General features: G+C 37.0%; 1 protein-coding gene across 3 annotated transcripts in view; it reads left to right on the forward strand.

Annotated features, from left to right (window-relative positions):
* Positions 1 to 633: 633 nt before the first annotated feature.
* Positions 634 to 19,984, forward strand: part of SLC7A11 (solute carrier family 7 member 11) — a 98,985-nt gene continuing 79,634 nt past the window's right edge. For 2 of the 3 annotated variants that reach the window (XR_012077805.1, XM_072972243.1), the window contains exons 1-4: positions 634 to 1,250; positions 4,780 to 4,906; positions 7,845 to 7,960; positions 16,935 to 17,060. Coding sequence is in view for 2 of the 3 variants with exons in the window: in XM_072972243.1 (XP_072828344.1) it covers positions 974 to 1,250; positions 4,780 to 4,906; positions 7,845 to 7,960; positions 16,935 to 17,060 (646 nt within the window). In the remaining variant the exon portion in view is untranslated. 3 annotated transcript variants of the gene reach the window in all.

Genomic DNA, 19,984 nt, shown 5'->3' on the forward strand with positions numbered 1-19,984 from the left:
AAGTTTTGAAGTAGTCACACTCAGATGGTGATTTTAAGTATTGGTTTATTATAGGTAGTAAGAAATAATTTTTGTCTTTAATGTTATGTAAGGCTCACAATTGTTATATGCATGATAGCAGCTATACAGAATCATTCTAGCTTTGCAAATATTAGATTTGGCTGTTGCTAGGAAACCCAAAGTAAAAAGAAATTCAAATAAGCAAGAAGCATTATGAAATCTAAATTTTGTTGTTATAAACAATGCAGCTTTGGGTAACTTTCTATGATCAAAACAATTTTGTGGAAATGGTTTTATACTTCAGCTAAAGATAAAAAGAAACTCCGCACAACGCAGTGATCATTTCCTGTTTCATTTTTCATTTTCTTTTCGAGTGAAGCACTTTTTCCCTCACTAGGAGTTGCTTTAAATCTCTGGGAAGGTCTGTTCCGAATTTACTCCTTCTGGATTGGTTAAGATCCCTCTTAAGTGTGTGCTTTGTTCTCTGAAAGCTTTGGCCAGTTGAGCAACTTGCTGCTAGTGTTAAAAAAAAAAAAAGAAGAAAGGAAAAAAAAAAGAGCTGAGTAATGCTGGAGACTTCTCATGTGGCTGATGCAAACCTGGAGAATTTGCATCATCATCTAGCTAGAGTAAGTTGGTGTGACAGGCAGGAGCTTAAATACCAGCCCACGAGGAAGCTGAGCTGGTCTGTAATGATAGGGCAGCTGCCGCAGCCGCCGCAGCAGAGGTAGTCGGGGAGGTGGGGGACCCGAGCACCATGAACGAACGCACAGGTGTTCCTAAGGAGTAATTAGATTGCTGAAGGCGAAAATACACCTTAGAGTCTTACCTGTGAGCACACTAGCACTGAGAAAGAATCCGAAAGCAAACAGGAGGAGATCGATCAGTCACACCAAGAGGCATCCAAGTTGAAAGTTTGTGGGTTTTATTTTTTTCCCTCTGTTTCCTTTTTCCCCACACGTGGGTCCCTGCAATGGTCAGAAAGCCCGTTGTGTCCACCATCTCCAATGGAGGTTACCTGCAGGGGAATGTTCATGGGAGGCTGCCTTCCCTGGGCAGCAAGGAGCCACCTGGGCAGGAGAGAGTTGTGCTCAAGAAGAAAATCACTCTCTTGAGAGGAATCTCCATCATCATCGGCACCATCATTGGAGCAGGAATCTTCATCTCTCCCAAGGGCATCCTCCAGAACACGGGCAGCGTGGGCTTGTCTCTGGTTATCTGGACGGTCTGTGGGGTCCTGTCACTGTTTGGTGAGTTGCAGCTGCTTCTCTGGGGGTGTGTCTGTTTGCTCTCTGGGAGAGCAGAAGGGAATTTCTCAGGAGGGAATGAATGGCAAAGGGTACCCTCAGTTTTCGGATTTTTGGTGAGATATGTGAACTATACAAACGCAGTGTCCACTGTTGGCAGAATCCTGAATTCCCTGAAATTGCTTCCTGTAGGCTGTGCTCTCTTTTCCTAAGACAGATTATCGTCTGACTTTTCCCTGTGGCCGTGAGCACCAAAGCTAACTTTGATGACCCAGTAAAATACACCAAGCTTTCTGTCCCAGGCACTTGTGCTCAGTTACGTCTGTTTGGGGCATCTTGGCAGCTGGCATGCTGAATGAAACACCTGTGAAATGAAACCCGGTGTGGCCTATTTAGACACAGAACTGAGTGTTCAGCAGAAGTTTTTACTGACTTTTTATTTGGCAAAACAAACGGGTAGCAGTCTTTTCCTTTTTAATTTTTTAACTTTGTGTGCTTGTCAATTCCTGATATTCCTTGAAAAGTCCCTGACGTGGAAAGAAGTGTGATGGCATATAATTTAATCTCTGTCCTAAGTGACAATAGTGCAAGTGTCTGAGCATATTTTACATTTTTTTCAACCTTTGATCTCTCCCCAGTACCTCTAAACTTTCACAATCTAAACTGTAAAACTGGAATTAGGTGTTCGTTTGCTGTGTTTGCCCAGGTCTGTTTTCTTCATTAAGAGTTCACTTGGCCTCCAGAGACACAGACAATCTGTCCACCTGTTCACTGAGTTAGTCTCAACAGAACTGGTAGAAGAAGTATGATTCTTAATTTTTCTTCAAAATCTAGATCTCCTCTATAGTAAAGAGGTAACAAATGCCCCCTCCTGAGGTGGGCAAATTACTAGAAAGCTACCTGATTTAGTTGTGAAGGTGACAAAAACTGGTGAATGGTCAAGAAAATTAAGTTTTATTTATGCTATGTGAAAAATGTCTGAGATATATTTGCTCTTCTTTGGCAAATAGTGTGCTTTGATTCCAAAAGATATTGGACATTAAAGTTACTAAGTCTTTGTCCTAACTCCAGGACCAAGTACTAACTTTTGGTCCTACATATACCAACTCATTTATTCTTAAGGCCTTGCCATGTTTTAATGCATTGGTTTGAGCATTCATCTAGAAAACTTCCTATTAATAGGAAGAAGGTATTTTAAATCAAACTTGTTGAAACAAAGGCTTAGTTTTTATAGAAATATCTACTCTATTTTTAAGTGTTTACAAAGAGTTAGTGGTATTCATATGGTGTGGTGTGCACGTTTGTAGACAAAGAGAAACTTAATTGTTGATCTTCTTTAATGACTCTGTGCACCCTCAGCCTTTAATTGTCCACAACACTTGGTATACTCAGAATAAGTCAATATCTACTAGGAGAAACCTTTATCAGTTTCCTGGATTTTGCATACTATGTGCAGGCACCCCCCACTATGTGATTCCACTTTTGTACACAATAAATGGTTATTCATACATAATAAAGTGAATGGCTCTGAGCATTAAGCTGAAGTGATGCAGATTTGTACTATGAAAATATACTTTTGCATATTTATATTATCTCAAGAAGTTAACAAAAAAGCTAACGGGACTAGCTAAACTTACACTGAGTTGGTATTGTTTGATTACTAATTATAGGGAGTGTGTTCCTGAACTAATGTACTTATCTATATTTTCATTGCACTTGTCTTTTAAGTTACTGGGAACTTTTGACAGGAGTGCATTCCTAACAGGAAGCAAAGCAAAATATAAGAGAAAAAAAATATCGTCATCTTAAAACTCTAGAATTCAGGAACTAAAAATAAAAAATTTATATATTTGCTTTACAACCTATTTTAAAGCCAGGGTTAATACGTGGATTTTTACATCCTGTTTTGAAGTTTTTTCATCTGGGGAAAGTGGTTATGGAGCTTGAGACATTTAAATGAAAATTTCATTTGTCCAGAACTCAATTTAAACCAGGGATAACCATCCTGGAGTTTCAGCAAAGTATACACAGGACTAGGGATTGATTCTCTGGCGATAAATTCTGAGGTAGTTAAGACTCTTTCCAATAATATTTTGTATTAGATGCTTTTCTGTACAGTCAACTAGCATGGCGAATGGTTTCCAGCAGAGAGTGAACTGCAACTAGTTACAATCAGTTATAAACCTACAAACTGTATCAGTGATCCCCAAATATCAATATGTAGACTAGTTACTTTAGAATTAGTTGTGTGAATTTTAAAATCACAGGTTTTCTTGAATGCTTCTATGGGAGAGTCTGGCTTCTCTTGGTTAGAGAGTAGGTCTGGGGTATGGTCTTAGCATTTGTTTTCTGTTTGTTTTTAAATAAAAAAAATTTTCCCAGGTGACTCTGATACACTGGTAGGTTCAGGAATAGGATAAGTGACACTAAGATTTTGCTGATTATCTAAATTATATTCACGTTGGAGAGGCCTACCTGAAGCTTTACTGAGTAGTAATAATTTCCTATACTTTTCATCTCCAGAGTAATTCAGGTAAAAGTTACACCTTACCTTTGGGTACTTAGCAGCGTGGATAGAACTTTTCACATAATATCAAGATATATTTTTTCATTTTCTAGAGAATTAATTGCTTAAATGAGTAGATGCAACTGTATTTCATGAGGTGCTTTCTGTGTGTCACTCCCAGTGCTGTCCTTGACACCCATTTGCACATTTATACACACAAACCCCTTATAAGATGACGGTTGAGATCTTTATTTTACAGAGGATAAAACTGAGGTTTGGGTAAGTTACATAACTTGTGCAAGTCCATGTGAGTTTTATTGCTACATGTTAAAATTTGGTTTATAATTCATTTTACTTAATGTACATAAATGTTATAGCACCCCTTTTTAAAAAGTATGTTGTTTCAACCGCCCAGAGTGTATACTTGAAAGACATCCAAGAAAAACTTTCCTAAAAATAGAATATCTGAGTCAAAATTCATTTTGTTGACAAACAAAACATATCCTAAAAATGACATGAAGCCTTGCAAGGCCTTGAGTCCATGCTTTTCTGGGAGAGCAGATAAATCTTACTTATTCTGGTATGCCACAGAAATATCATTTATTAAAAGGATTCTCAATATAATGATAATGAGGTCAATTTAGGATAATTCCATGATGAGAAGTTATGTTCTTTGAAAAATAAGGATTAGCATCTATTTTCTCTTTTTTTCTTAGTCCCTTGTTCTTAAGGTTGAGATTCAAAATTCTCAGAAATATATTGTTTTTAAAGTTTGTCTTTACCATTTCAAGTAAAATTACATTGTTTGACTAGAATTAACTAGATCTCAAATACGAGGAAGTTACAAGAGGAATTCGGAGGCTCTTAGGAATTGGATGACAGTTATTTATTTTGAAAAAGTGATGTCATTCAGACCAAAGAATGTAATAACATCTCATGCAACATAAACATTGCTGTATCCATTCTACTGCTGGATGACTTGGTGATATTTTAACTTTGCACCTTTTCATTATAAATGTTTCACAGGAGCCTTGTCCTATGCTGAATTGGGAACCAGTATAAAGAAATCTGGCGGTCATTACACATATATCCTGGAAGTCTTTGGCCCATTACCAGCTTTTGTGCGAGTCTGGGTGGAACTGCTCATAATACGGTAAGATCCTAGATAGAAAAGAATTAAGGAAAAAATAAACCTTTTTGTTATTCCCTTTCTTGAATTATCTTGATTTTTTAAAGTAATTAGAAATGTGCATGTCATGGGACTACGTGGTAAACATGGCTACTTCAGGACATGAAATCTGTGATGAAACACCTTTCTCAATTTTTTTTTCCAATTTTTAAAAAAATGTTTTATTGAAGTGTAGTTGCTTTATAATGTTAGCTTCAGGTGTACAGCAAAGTGATTCAGATATACATACATATATATGTGTATATATATATTCTTCAGATTCTTTTCCATTACATGTTATTACAAGAGATTAAATGTATTTCCCTGTGCTACTCAATTTTTTTTGCCATTCATCCATTTTTTAACATTTTTTATTGATTTATTATCGTTTTACAATGTTGTGTCAAATTCCAGTGTAGAGCACAATTTTTCAGTTACCCATGAACATGTATGTATTCATTGTCACATTTTTTTCTCTGTGAGCTACCGTAAGATCTTGTATATATTTCCCTGTGCTATACAGTATAACCTTGTTTATCTATTCTACATTTCTGAAATCCCAGTCTGTCTCTTCCCACCCCCCACCACCTTGACAACCACAAGTTTGTATTCTATGTCTGTGAGTTTATTTCTGTTTTGTATTTATGTTTTTTGTTTTGTTTTGTTTTGTTTTTAGATTCCACATATGAGCGATCTCATATGGTATTTTTCTTTCTCTTTCTGGCTAGTAAGCTACTCAATGTTTTTAATGCGTTTTGCCACTAGTAGTAGTTTGCCAGCCATGCTAAAGTTTCAGAGCAGCTGCTTTTCTTTAATACTCAGTTATTCTCTATGACATTTTCAGGAAGGATGTTGACCTGAAAAGGAGATGAAACATCAAAATCTACCTTGATGAGTCAGACCTTCTGTTTGATTATAAATCGTGATTAGACAATATTAAACATTAGGCTACGAACTGACATTTTTCCTTCTTGGAGGTTATGCCATGAAGTTATTTTAGTTTACTCAGTTTCGTGACTAGGAAACTTCTGTTCTTAACAGCTGAGTAAGTTGCCAAGTTCTATACTCTCCAAAGAAACAAAATTTCACTTGTCATAAATGACTCATATCCTCATGTTAAACAAATCAGTGAACTACCATTGCGGAAAGCTTTTTTGATTTTATTGTTTTAAGAATGTGTTCCTCTTCCTGATTATCTCGTTTTAAAATCAAACCGAATAATGCTAAGTCATTCTGAATAGCAAATTTCCTCCAACTTTGTGGGAAACTTATGACATCACATGAGAAGTTGAGAGTATCACAGCTCCTTGAGGCAGACTACTCCCCTGAAACGTGACTCGCACATTGTGACGGCAAAGTTTAGCAGAAATAACTGGAGAACCTTGCTCTTCCTGCAAACTTATCAGACATACACAGCTGAGAGCTCCTGTGAGCTTTTATCCTGTCCTGTGTGGCTATGTGGCGAATGCAGAGCTCATAAGTGTGGACTTAACACTAATCTTGATTTTTATAGTCCTAGGAGTCCCTTTTTCAGTGGAGAGCTGAGAGCAGCGTTTACTTCTTTGTTAGGTCTGTGCTCATTTTAAACAATTCTGCAATGCGTAAAACTTGCTGTAACAAAATAATGATAAGGAAGTCTTTTGTTCCTTTTCTAACATCCAGAATTTGCCCGGGATGTGCCTTCCACTCTTTGCTGATAATCTGAATATTACTCTTCAAAGGTCAACTTAAATTCTGTCTTTTCCACAGTTAATTTCCTGTTCACTCTGGTTTATGGTATTTCTTTGCTCTCTTAATTCTTCTGAAAAATGCAGTCTCTGTTTCTCATTTGACATTTAACATGATGTCCTGTAGTCTCCTTAATATTTCAGGCATCTGTGCTCTGTTTCCCTGTTAAAACTTGAAAAGCATATATGACCAAGTGTCACACTTTTTGTGACCCCTCTACTGCTTACTTTAGTGCCCTAATTGTAAGATATTAAATTCTTTTTGAACAAATGACCGAAAAATTAAGGTTTCAATATTTTGAATACAACATACTCAGCATTCCAGTGAGTGTACTACTTACTTACTTAGATAGAGTGCTGGCTGGTCAGGAAGGCAGGCTTTGGAGCCTGATGCAGCTGGACTTGAGTCCCTCTTCAGCCCCGTATTGGCTAATTGTATTGGCTAATTAGCCGTGCTTTGGCTAATTGCTTAGCAGTATGATAAACATGATTGCTCCAATTGCAATAGTAGCACCAATACAGTGCTCATTCATTTATTCATTCATTCCAAAAACTGTTACTGAATGGTGTATGGCCAGTTAAAGAGATCTAATGTGGAATAAGCCGCAATTTCTGTTCTCAAGTAGCTCATAATCAAATGTTACTTGAATCCCAAGAGAGCTGCCTCATGTGTGTGTGTGTGTTGTGTTTGTGTACAGAAAAAATTACCTAGATGTATTCTAAAGCTTTTTTAAGGGGTTCATATATTTCTTGGTGATAATAGACTCACATTACTTGGTTGGACTTTCAAATAGAGTAATGAATGGCTTGAGGGGTGTCAAGATACTGAGGTGCTTTAATATTCATTCCTCTTCCATTGAAAACACCCATGGTACCTAAATACTCATTATTAAAATTATACTTCAGATTAAGTTACTCTTGTCAGAAATAATCTGTAACACATCAGTACATTGCAGGGGTCATTCTATGGAGTTCACACATCACCATACAGTCAATATTTATTGGTTTTCTACTGTATGACAGACATTATACTAAACACTGAGGATAAAATAGTGATTAAGATGGACAGTTTCATACTTACAGACTTTCCTATGGAATAGGTTCCCTATGCTGAAGAACATACCTCAAGGTAGAAGAAGTTTAGTGAAGATGCTATTTTTTTTTTCTGTAGTTAACCTAAATATATTTTTTTCTAGCCCTGCAGCCACTGCTGTGATATCTCTGGCATTTGGACGCTACATTCTGGAACCATTTTTTATTCAATGTGAAATTCCTGAACTTGCAATCAAGCTCATTACAGCCGTGGGCATAAGTGAGTATCATAGGTGTAAATCTGAAAAAGAAAAAAACCCACAAAAGTGATTAGAGACATAGTTTCTTCAGACTTCCTACACGCTGAAACTGTTCCCCACATGGTATTCTTTTTGCTTACAACACCTTGCCAAAGTTGTTCTGGGAAATAAAAAAATAAGGATTTGGAGTGATCCCTGATACTATGTTACATGCCAGTTTTGCACTGGGTCAATAGATATGATGGCTGATCTTTTTAAATAGGCAAACAAAAGCACCTTGTTAGTAAACTAGTAACTGGATTGTACATTTAAAAAAAGACTTTTACAAAAGAAAACCCAATTTTTAACGGATTTTCTGAATTAGAAATGATCCTTCCTTGGTAGTAACGTGTTGAACTGTAACACACGTATCCTTGTGGAGTGACGATTCTGTGTTGAGTGTGTTGTGCTCACACATTTCCTAGTGTTAACATCTGTCACTCTCATTATGCTTTATGATTTTAAGTGTCCATCAATGATCATGATAAGAGTCTTCTTTCAATATTTGATTATTAGTAGCATTTCTCAACTAGGAGTTTTCTTTACGGTCTCCAAATTAGGAAGTTGTTCATTTCATTAATGGGCACAGATACTAGAACTTTTTTTTAAAAAAAAAAGGAAATAAAATGGAAGAACATGCACAACATTACATATGTGGTGTGAAGACAAATATGACTCTAATTTCCTAATACAAGAGTCTAGATTCCAGAGCCTTGAATATGATGGAAAATGATTACTAAATTGTAGATACTGTTTGAATCACTGTTTTAGGAATCAATATGATTCCATCTGATTAAGTTTGAACTACTTGGAAAGAGAGAGCTACACAGGAATAACTGAATTGCAAACTCAGGAATGAAATTTTAGTTGTAGATGGCTGAGGTGTTTCAATAGAGCAGTAAAGAAAGAGATGAACATTTACCAATGGAGAAATGAGGGGTTAGTTAGCAGGAAAGAGTTAGGAATTACACATAATGCATCTCTAGTGTTAAGTACATGTATTTCTGAACTTAAACAGGTTCATCCTGGATTTCACCCTTAATCCAAGAAGCATATACACATAATTGTTCTGTGAAGTCTCTAAAGAAAGACAAAGAAAAATACTGGAATTAGATATTTCTAAGTTCTGGAGTGGTGATGGTGTACTTGATTCATCTTGTCCTTAACACACACTACAGATGTGAGACGTGGGGACAAGTCACTTAACCTTTCTGCACCAGTGTTCTTATCTGTAAATCATGCTCGGTCTCATAAGGTGTCTTGTCAGGATTTAATGATATTAAAAGACATGATGTATATAAAGTGTTTTGGGTAATGCCAGAAATTTTTAGAGAACAAATTACAAATGGTAGCTATTTCCCTTGTGGGAAAACATCGTTGGAAGTTCCATGAGACCAGGGGCTCATTCTCTGTACTATTTCCAACCCTTCACATAGCTCCTAATATGTTGTTTGTGCTCAAGAAATATTTGTTGACAACTGATTTTCTATGAGAAGAGGTCTGATAATTTTTCTCTAGTTGATTTGCCAGTGGAATGTCTGCATATTGAACTTGGAGAATGACACATCCTCAAGTTTCTCAGGCAGCAGGAAATTGGTGGTAAATGAAATAGACTTTGCTTGATGTGATGTTCAGATCTAACACCATGAATTTTTGAACCATCTTAGCATAGTGGTTATAGCTCAGGCTCTGGAGGCAAACAACCTGGAATTGAAATTCTGTGCAATAGTTTCTTAGTTACGTGATTTGGGGGGCTAACTATTGAACCTCTTTAAGCATCAGTTTTTTTATTGGTAAAATACCTGTGAAAAGATAATTTATCTTGAATGACTGGAAGGATGAAATTAGTCAGATTTGTAAGACCTTGAGCAGAGTGCCTTTCCCAAAGAAAGTTCTTAATAAATCTGGTGTTCCTCTAAGGGGTCGGATCAGTAGCAATTGCTGTACCCATTATATTCTTGTCCCTCAACTGACTGAGGCAGAATTATTATATTCAAAAAGAGAAAGGTAGGGGTATCATTTTTTGAGAGCTCTGTGAATTGCCAGTAAAGGTTACTCATTAAAAGCTACTACAGCAAACTTTCAGTAGATATTATACAAATATTTACAAATCCACAGCTTGGACTGAGATAGACTTGAAATGAGATGGATAATGATAACATATTACTATTTGGGGAAGTCTAAATGACTTCTTATTTATCCCAATTCTACTAAACTTTTTAAAGGAAAAATTTGTATTTTAGAAGAGTAAATGGAAACCGTTCAAACCAAAATTTGAAAACAATTATAGGTAGGGCTGATTAAGTATGTTGCAGTTTATTTACAAAACTCCTGCAGTAGAGATTGGTGATAGACTAGATAGCAGACAGCCTGAGGAAATCTTGGATTAACCTAGACAGGTCCTTCTATTTTTGCCGTTAGTTACAACAGGAGTTTGCAAATTTTGATGTTTCTTTTGCAAGCTTGAGTCTCTGAGGAAATATTTTCCTAGGATCAGAAGCACTAAAAGAGGAAGCTGGCTATGCTTATGACTCAGTGGTAGATAATGTAAATCAGTGGTCTAACTGGGAATGCCAGACTGTCTCTGAGAAGAATTGAGCTTTAATGGAGCAACAGTAGGTGGAGATGGAGATAGAGAAGGAGAAACTAGCCTGGGGGCAAATCTCTCACATTCTGCAGCTTTCAAAGTGAGGAGAGGGGTAGAAGGTTAGTGAGATGGAGAGAAGAGAGTTGAATGGTATGAACTGCTTCCCTGTCTTCCCTACAGGGGAAGGAAACAGTTTGTAGGAGCTTGAATTCTTTCTTTCAAGTACGGAAGATGAGCAAACCTTGAAGGACCTGGTTATAATCAAATCATAGAGAAAAAGAACTTCAAGGTTGGTGAAATGTGAACCAACTATTTAAGAAATCAGAGTAGAGTGGGTGTTGGGAGTTACTAAATACTAATTTGCCCCCTGCCTTTAATGTACTCTTTTTCATTTGCATCAAATTAATAAAAATTAAGAGTTTTTGCTTATCCAGAATCCTGTCCATTCTGGTAGACATGTCAGACACTTGGAAGTTTAACAGGGAATCTTAGATATTCACCCGTCAACTCGCCTCTAGCCCAGTACTGTTATGACTCCCTTTGTCTTCTATGGGACTTCATGAACTTTCACTCTCCTTGTAGCTTCAGTAAGCATCGAAATATGTTCAGTATATAAAATGACATCTAGTCTTTTGTTCTGGTCTCCTGAAACTAGACCCTATGTAAGTATACCTTTGAATGGCAGAATATTATAGTAAAAATATTTTCCTTACAGTGTGAGATCTACTCCCAGAGGCATCCCTAACAACTTCTCTGAGTCTCAACTTTCTTGCTAGTTTAGTTTATGTAGGTGAGTAAAGAGCCCTATCTTCTTTTTAATTAATTAATTAATGTTAACACCTAAATTGTGGTATGGTTCCTGTACAATAAACTACTCATATTTCAGACGTACAATTTGATGAATTTTGATAAATGATACACCCTTGAAACCACCACCACAATCAAGATACCTGACATTTCCATCACTCCCTAAGAGGTGCAATTTTTGTGTTCCCAATTTATCCCTTCCCACCCCCTTTAGCCTCTGGTAACCATAAGTTTGTTCTTTTTGTCTGAGTCTATTTCTGTTTTGTAGGTAAGTTCCTTTGGGTCCTTTTTTTAAGATTCCACATACAAGCAATATCATATGGCATTTCCTTTCTCTTTCTGGCTTACTTTACTTAGAATGATGATCTCCAGGTCCATCCATTTTGCTGCAAATGGCGTTTTTATTCTTTTTTATGGATGAGTAGTATTCTGTTGTATAAATATACCGTAACTTCTTTATCTAGTCATCTATCAATGGACATTTGAGTTGTTTCCATGTCTTGGCTATTGTAAATAGTGCTGCTGTGAAATCTGGGGCACATGTGTCTTTTTGAAATGTATTTTTCTCTGGATATATGCCCAGGAGTGGGATTGCTGGATGATATGGTAAGTCTATTTTTAGTTTTTTAAGGAACTTCCATACTGTCCTCCATAGTGGCCGCACCAATTTACATTCCTACCAACAGTGTAGGAGGGTTCCTTTTTCTTCACACCCTCTCCAGCATTGAGCCCTATCTTCTTCTCTTAACTTGTGGGCATAATTAGGGGAAGCAAACAAAATAACACTTGTGATTGCATTGTGAGGAACAAAATAACCATCTCTACAAGAGCATTACTGTATTTTCTTTTCTAAAATTGTGTTTTCCTGGCATCATTAAATTACATGAAAGATAATCTAGGACCGGTTCTGGGCTAGCATTTCAAATATTGCATGTGGAGCGGCTCTGTTTAAGTCTTCCGAAGTCTGGCTATCCCTACTCCTTTTCTACCAAAACTAAATACCATGACAACCAATTCTTAGGTAGAGAAACATAGTACTGAAATATACAAGGACTGCAAACAACAACCATACCCTTCAGAAGGGTGACAGATGAAATGTGGAACCAGTGTGTTCTGAAGTCCCAGCCAAGATAAACATGAACCTTAGCAGAGATGAAGAGCCACCAGGAGTTTGGAAGAAATAGATATGCTAGTGAGATCATATAGGTCTTTTGAACTACTTCCTCTTTGATGGTTACCTGTGAGGGAGGGGTCAAAAGAGTGGACTAGAAAATCAGTTTACTTGGCCCGGATCCTATCTTCACACTTAACCTCTGAGAACATAGGCAAGTTAAGTAGTGTACGGATTTTCAGCTGCTCATCTGAAAGATAATGCCAATAATGGTAACCACATCCCAGAGACATGAGGATTAAATAACATTATCCGTGTAAGGATTACATTTATTGAATGCTTACCATTTTTATTCTGAATAGTGAGATCCTAGATATAGTCTCTCTGCTCTGTAAAGGTGTTTATGGCTACACAACTTCTCTGAAATTAATGCATCCAGGAAGTGAATGCGAACAAAAAGAGAAAGGCAACCCAGGCAGCTGTCACAAAGAACAGTGGAACAATTCACTTTAGCTCACCCATACAGTGCACATATATTTTGCCAGTTTAGCACAAAGCAGAAGTCAGTAGCCAGGGAGAACCTGTACCTGGGAGAAAACCCAATATATCCAGGCTCAGTAATCTCACTCTGCAAAACAAAAGACAGACTTGAATTACGGAAATGCAGAAAGAAGTAATTTGCCAATCCTTAAATCACTGCATCGGTTCTTAACACTCCTCTAAACATCCACTTCACATGCAGCTCCCTTCCATATGCATTTCTGATCACCAGGATATATCCATATAGCTTTCATTTCTGCCTTTCACTTCCTAAGAAACTGAATCATTACTGGGTAAATAAAAACTATATGTCCCTCTAGTTTCAATTTGGTAACATTTAATGCAAGCAAAAAAATAATAATAATAAGCCTAAGTTGATACAAGTAATTTCTAATGTGCGAAATTACCAATTATTATTCAAAGGAAGTAAAATTAGGAGGAGGAAAGCTTACTCAGATTTCTTTGATTACAATGGGTATAGATAGTATATAAGAAACAAAGTAGATATTATTTGTTTCAGAAATTCCAAAAGCTCTTGCATTTAGTGAATCCCAAATCCCTTTTCAATATTGTTGGATAAGTAACATACATAGACTTAAATTTCTCTGTAAAAACACGTTATGAAACAGCAGTTCCAGCCACTTGAGGACCTTCACGGTGCCTCTGTACTGACTGCCTTGTTACCTGTTAAGCTGTATTCCTCAGGGTCAGAGAGGTACATCTCATCTGGAATTTGGCATACCAAATAATGAGGGTGCTGTCTGGATGCTCAGATAAAGCAGGGTTTTGGGAAACCTTTGAGAGAAATCAGTTTTAACCAGAATTTTTATTTCCGCTGTCTGAGAGGAAAGCAAGGTGAGATTATCAAGGCATAATATTTGTTCGATTTTTGTTTTCCATTTTTCTAAGAAAACTGAATGAAATATAAAAGAAAATTCTTCAGATTCATTTTTTTCCTTCTGTTTCATCAGGCATTAAGTGCATACGTGCTTTACGAAAGTAACAAACCCTCTTTTCTCTTCCCAAATACATAGAGGCTCCAAATATGAGAATACCTTTCTCTTTCCTCTCCCTCCCTCACCCCTCCCTCCGCCTGTCCGTTTCTCCCCTCCTTTCTTTCCTTCCTTCCCTCCCTCTCTCCCTCCCTCTTTTCCTTTTCCCCCTTCCTTCCTCCCTTTTCTCCCTCCCTCTCTGTACAACAGCTCTTTCCTATTGTGGAGTACTTTCAGAAACTGTTTGGCATTTTAGGAGCTCTGTTCAAAAGAAAACAGTGCTCTTTTGTTGGTGGTGGGAACATGAGTCCAATTATTTTCAGACCAGTGCTGAATCTCCTTAACTAAAAACATAATCCCTTTCATATGATGACTCATTATCACAGAGTCATTTGCATAGAAAAAGGAAAAGAATCACTGGATGATGAAGATGAGAGCAGAGATGCATTAAATTATTTTCAAAATGTAAGTGCTTTATATAGGGGAGAGGAAAATAATTTCATTTTCTACTTTTCCGCTGATAAAATAATGCACTGGGCTATTGACAATGGGTCTGTCTATTTCTTCATGTTTTCAGCTTCAAAGATAAAATATTTCCCTTAGCCTCCCATGTAGTTTTATTTAGGGCTCCAGCCTTTCTAATTATTCTCATCAATTACTCCTTCAAAACATTTCTTCATTAGTAACCCCCTGTTTAACTTTGTATGGGATCTATTGGTCCCTTATTCTTCCCATCTTTGAATTTTTTTCAGAAATGAAAGTTGCTTTTGTTGATTTTTGTTACTTAATGCTTCATGTTCATTATAAAAATTATTAAAATACAGTAGAAAAATAAATTTTAAAACTTGAAAATTATTCAGTATTCTATCATCTGTAGACACCTTCTGTTAATGTTTTGGTAAACACTCTTTCAGAATTTTTCCTGTCCTTTTTTCTCTTTGCGTCTTTATCAGTCCATTATGCCTCTGTAATTTGCTGTATTGGTTAGTAATATGTCACGAACACACTTCTGTGTAATAAATGTTTAACTTCTTCAGGGGTCTAGGTTATTTAAGATTTTTTACTATTATATATCATGTGTTGATAACATTTGAACCAATTCTTAAATTATGAAATGAGCTAATGATACATCTGACAATGGAAACACTGACAATCACTCATTACTGTACATATGGAAAACTCCCTATCGCAACTTGAATTACAAGAATTCTACAAGTGTTTTGTCTGCTGAGAAGTCTCTTCATACATTTTTGGTATTTGTTTCAGGGAAATACACCTTTTTAAAAATAAAGCTTACAGATAATAACTATAAATGTCAGATATGAAGTAGCTTTTTTGGGGGGGTGGGTAGGAAGTAGTAACACTAAGCGTAAGGTTTTGGAAAGAGAATAAAGTTGAAATCCACTGTCTAGAATAACTCAGTCATTGCAGCAGAGTATAGGAGGCAGGGTATGACAGTATCACCCTTCATTCATACTTCTTGACTGAAGATAGGTTTTTTTGTTTGTTTTTTTGTTTTTTGTATTTTAAGCTGGTGACCCAGCTCATTCATTTATTCAAGAAAACTGTGTTGATTATCTTCCTGGGGCAGATATGAAGCTGGATACTAGCAATACAGGGATGGATGTTGCTTGTTCTGTCTTCACGGTGCTCATGGTTCACAGTGGGGAGAGGGGCAGTGGATAGTTGTACTGCTCAGAACACGGCAGACAGCATCAAGACAGGGAAATTCTGCTGGCCTCGGACCCAATGTGCATCCTGCTCGGGGAACTCTTTTGAATTTATCACTTACAACCTTTTTTCAAGTCCCAAAACATATCTTTAGAGTAGGTTCAAAGTCACTCCTTGATGTGCTAATTGGAAAGTGGAGAGGAATTGCAAAAACTGCTGGCTAAGGCTAGTCCTGAGAGGGAAGAATAAGGTCTCAGCCATCTTCTCGACATACTGTCCCTTCTTGAGTGTGATCCCAGTTCTTGTGTGTGATCCCAGGCTGGCAGGTGAATACACCTGCAATCATGGAGCAAGGAAGTAGTTGCCTGCTGTATAAAGCTGAAGAGTTACATTCAGCAATCTTGTAACTGAGCAGGACCCTGTGGGACCTTCCGGGGACAAACCCCTCCCCCATATCCTCTGCTGTAGCTCCTCTCTGACGTACCCAGGTAATAGTGTCTCATGTGTATTTCCTAAGTTTTTTACATGCTAAAAACCACTACCAAAGTGTAGAAATTAACTACTTGATGATTGAGAGCACATAGCACCCAGACTTTCTGGTGCGGAGGGGTTGATAGTGTTGACTGCCCTCTTACCTCATCGTCAACCAATCAGAGGATTGTGCATGAGCTGATGACAAGCTCTGTGATCCCCTCCCTTACCTGGCCTTTAAATATGCTTTGCTGAAACCCTTTGAGAAGTCTGGGGTTTTCTTGGCCATGAACCACCCAGTCCCCCTTGCCGGGCCCTGCAATCAACCTTTCTCTGCTCCAAACCCCAACGTTTTGGTTTCTTGGGCCTCACAGAGCATCAGGCACACAAATTTGCATTTGGTAATAATTTGACTGCATGTGATGACTTAAGAAGTTGCTTAGAAGGTTTTATTATAGGATTGTTGGGGCAGTACAGTATTTGTCCCTTCTTACTGACATATATAGAAAACAGAATGAGTGATAACTTCTTACTGTCTGCAGGTTTTATCCAAGCTTCTCAAACTTCAGTGTGCATAAAAATCACCTAGAGATCTTATTGAAATGCATATTTGTAGTTCTTAGGTTGGGGTGGTGCCTGAGATTCTGCATTTCTAAAATGCTTCCAGGTAATGCTAACACTGCTGGTTCACTGATGGCACCTCGAGTAGCCAGGACCTAAGGTGTCTTCATGCCGATGAGGATTTGCCTTTTGTAACTTCATCTATTTCTTTGTAGCCGTGGTGATGGTCCTAAATAGCATGAGTGTCAGCTGGAGCGCCCGGATCCAGATTTTTCTAACCTTTTGCAAGCTCACAGCAATTCTGATAATTATAGTCCCTGGAGTGATGCAGCTAATTAAAGGTATGGACTGAAAAGTAAATGCTTTTTAAAATACGTATCTGCTGTTGGTCTCTTCTAACACTAACTTTTGCTTGTTCTAGCAGAATCCCTTAATTAGTCTCTCTGCTCATGGAACTTAGACTCTATACTGTCATCTAATTGATTTGAAAGCCTGCAACACTGGGGAGTGGGTTGGTATAATGGCAACAAGAGGATTAAGACTGGGCCAAGCAACAAAATAAGGCATCAGTGAATTTCTTCTCAGTATAAACTGGTCGTAGTGAAAACTCAAAGTAGGAAAAAAAATAAGCTGTTAGTTTTAACTATAGATAAATATGTCCACTTATTTCTACTTTAAAGTAGTTCAACAATAGTATTAAAAATTAGAGAGAAAAAGGCATCTGAAAATACTGAAACATGATGAATAATTTACTTTATGATTATTATTCCTTTTACCTTGAGGATGAAATCTGGACAGAGATAGTCCAATATGGGAATAGCATTCCTAAAATAACAAATACCATCTGACAATAAAAATAGTTGTAAAAAAATTTTTTTATTGTTACATTATTTTTAATGTAAAATCTGCATTTCTGCAGAAATGTAATGCCATTTTCCGGGATTATTTGCCTTATAGAGTTGTCTATTAAGTAATAATAGATGAGATGGGTGAGGATGATGTCATTTCGAGTTTCAGTTGTTCCAGGGAAGAAGGCACACTCAATTGCTTGGATTCAGGGGAAATTGTTGGAAGAGAAGGAGGACCAGGTGAGTTACTCAATGAGCAATGGATGCAGTAGTAGGAAATAAGTAGGAAAGTGAGATGAAATTGTAAAGAAGTGACTTACAAGTTGGGCATGTTAAGTATTTAATGTTTACATTGATACTGTCTGTTCCAAGAACAGGATTTTATAGAGAAGTTTAATGAAGCTGCAGAAGATGAATTACACAAGGCAAAACGAAATGCCAAAATTCAGCAAAACCTTTGCTGATGGTAGAGGCATTAAACAATAACAAACGTGGAAAGATTCGTCACTCTGTAGCTGGGGAAAGGGAGCTGCTGCTGTCCATTTAATAAGCCTAGTGGGAGACCTTAGAACTCTCCTGGCTAAATGTTTGCATTAAATCCAGCAACCTCAGCCAACTCAAAATAAACACAGTGGAGATTTTTTATGCTATGGCTTATACTGAAGGGAAGACGTGAGCTCATTCATGTAATTCACATTGGAGTAGGCCTCCATAGAGCTGGCCTGCTCACATTTTATCTGATCCATTAGAAATGTAGGGAAATAGTCTGTTTTGTTACTGCTTTCCTTTTCTGGGCCAACTCTTAAGACTTCTGTAAGAAATTTCTTCCATTTTTGGAACGTGCAGAAACTCTGGTCATTGACCCATCTTTTCTTCTAGTTTCGGTTCCAAAAGATGATGCATTGTCCTTTAAGACAAAGATTTTTTCTTTCTTTTTTTCTTTTTGATGTAATGTAAGACTGTAGTCAATTTTTACCACTTATTTATATATGTGGGTAAGGTGAGGTGGGTTTTCCCAAATGTTACTGAATTGTAAATTTTATGAGAGCAGAGGTCATGATGTATCTTTTGGATTTTTTTTTTGGACATTTGCAATAGGATGATTCTTTAATACTTATATTTTTACCAAACCAGACTTGGATCTGCTCACCCTACAGGACTCAGCAAAGCCAATCTACTGACACTGGGTTGTGGTAAAGGAAAGTACAGTATTTATTACAGGACCAAACAAGGAGAATGGGCAGCTCATGCTCAAAATACCTAAACTCCCTGATGGCTTTCAGGGAAGAGATTTAAAAGACAGTGTGAGAGAGAGGGTCTTGGGATGTGTGATGAGCTCATGCACAATTCTCTGACTGGTTGATAATGGAGTAACCGGTAAGGTCACAGGGGTCAGCATTTTCAATCCTCAGGTTTCAAGCTGGTTTAGGGGTTACATGATTGTGGTCATTGTGCAGTTAGCTTCTATCACTTGGTAGGAGTTTTAGTATCTGTAAAATGACTCAAGGATATGAGTCAGGATAAAATCTTCAGCCCCTGAGGAGGAACTGAAGGATCTTGATTTTGTTTTATGGCAAACTATTCTAATATATTTTGTCTTGCTTAACTGCTTTCCTTTGTTTCTTCATTCTCTCACGTCGCAGATTAAACTTGCTCTTTAAAACTCAGGGAAGGCCTAGGAGACTAAAGCTTTTCTATAAACAAGAGGCAGGGAATAAAGGGGTCTGCCCCTGGAAAGGCCTCAGTTTCAATCTCAAAGTTTTAATGTGACCAGATTTCCTTATGTATCTCACATAATAGAAAAATGACCTAAGAGAGTTTTACCACATTTAAAGTAAATTTTCATATTTAGGAGAGCATTCTTAGCAGGAATATTTATTACTATAAAATGATGATTTTCTTTATAATTTATCACTTGTTTTTCATATTAATATGAAACTTTAGGAAGAGAAAATTTGACTAATACACATTGTGCATTTATTACTAATATAACCCAATCCAGAAAATGGCTATATGTTATATATTCTCTTATGAGGATTTGATAAACTTTCCTTTGAATATAATGACTTTGATCTTCTTGAGATCAATGTTATGCAGCCAAAATATTCCCAAAGCTTAGAAATGCCTTTCTTTTGTAACACTCTCAAAATGGCCCATTTCAGGATCTGTGCTAGGAATCTGGTCTTTACAAAATTTGGTATCTTTCATAGATTTTTTCAGTGCTACACTCTTAGGAATAGTTACTTAAGGCTAAGGAGACCACAGATCATGATAATGTAATATTCAACAGAAGTTTTTTATCTGGGTTCTAGTACTTACATTTTCCTTTTATGAGGACCCAGAGATGTTTTAGTAAAATGAGTATGTCTGAATTGATGGTATCATTTTAAAAAATGAACTGTATTTGGGAATTGGAT

This window comes from Vicugna pacos, chromosome 2 (assembly GCF_048564905.1).
Source record: "Vicugna pacos chromosome 2, VicPac4, whole genome shotgun sequence".
NCBI lineage: Eukaryota > Metazoa > Chordata > Mammalia > Artiodactyla > Camelidae > Vicugna > Vicugna pacos.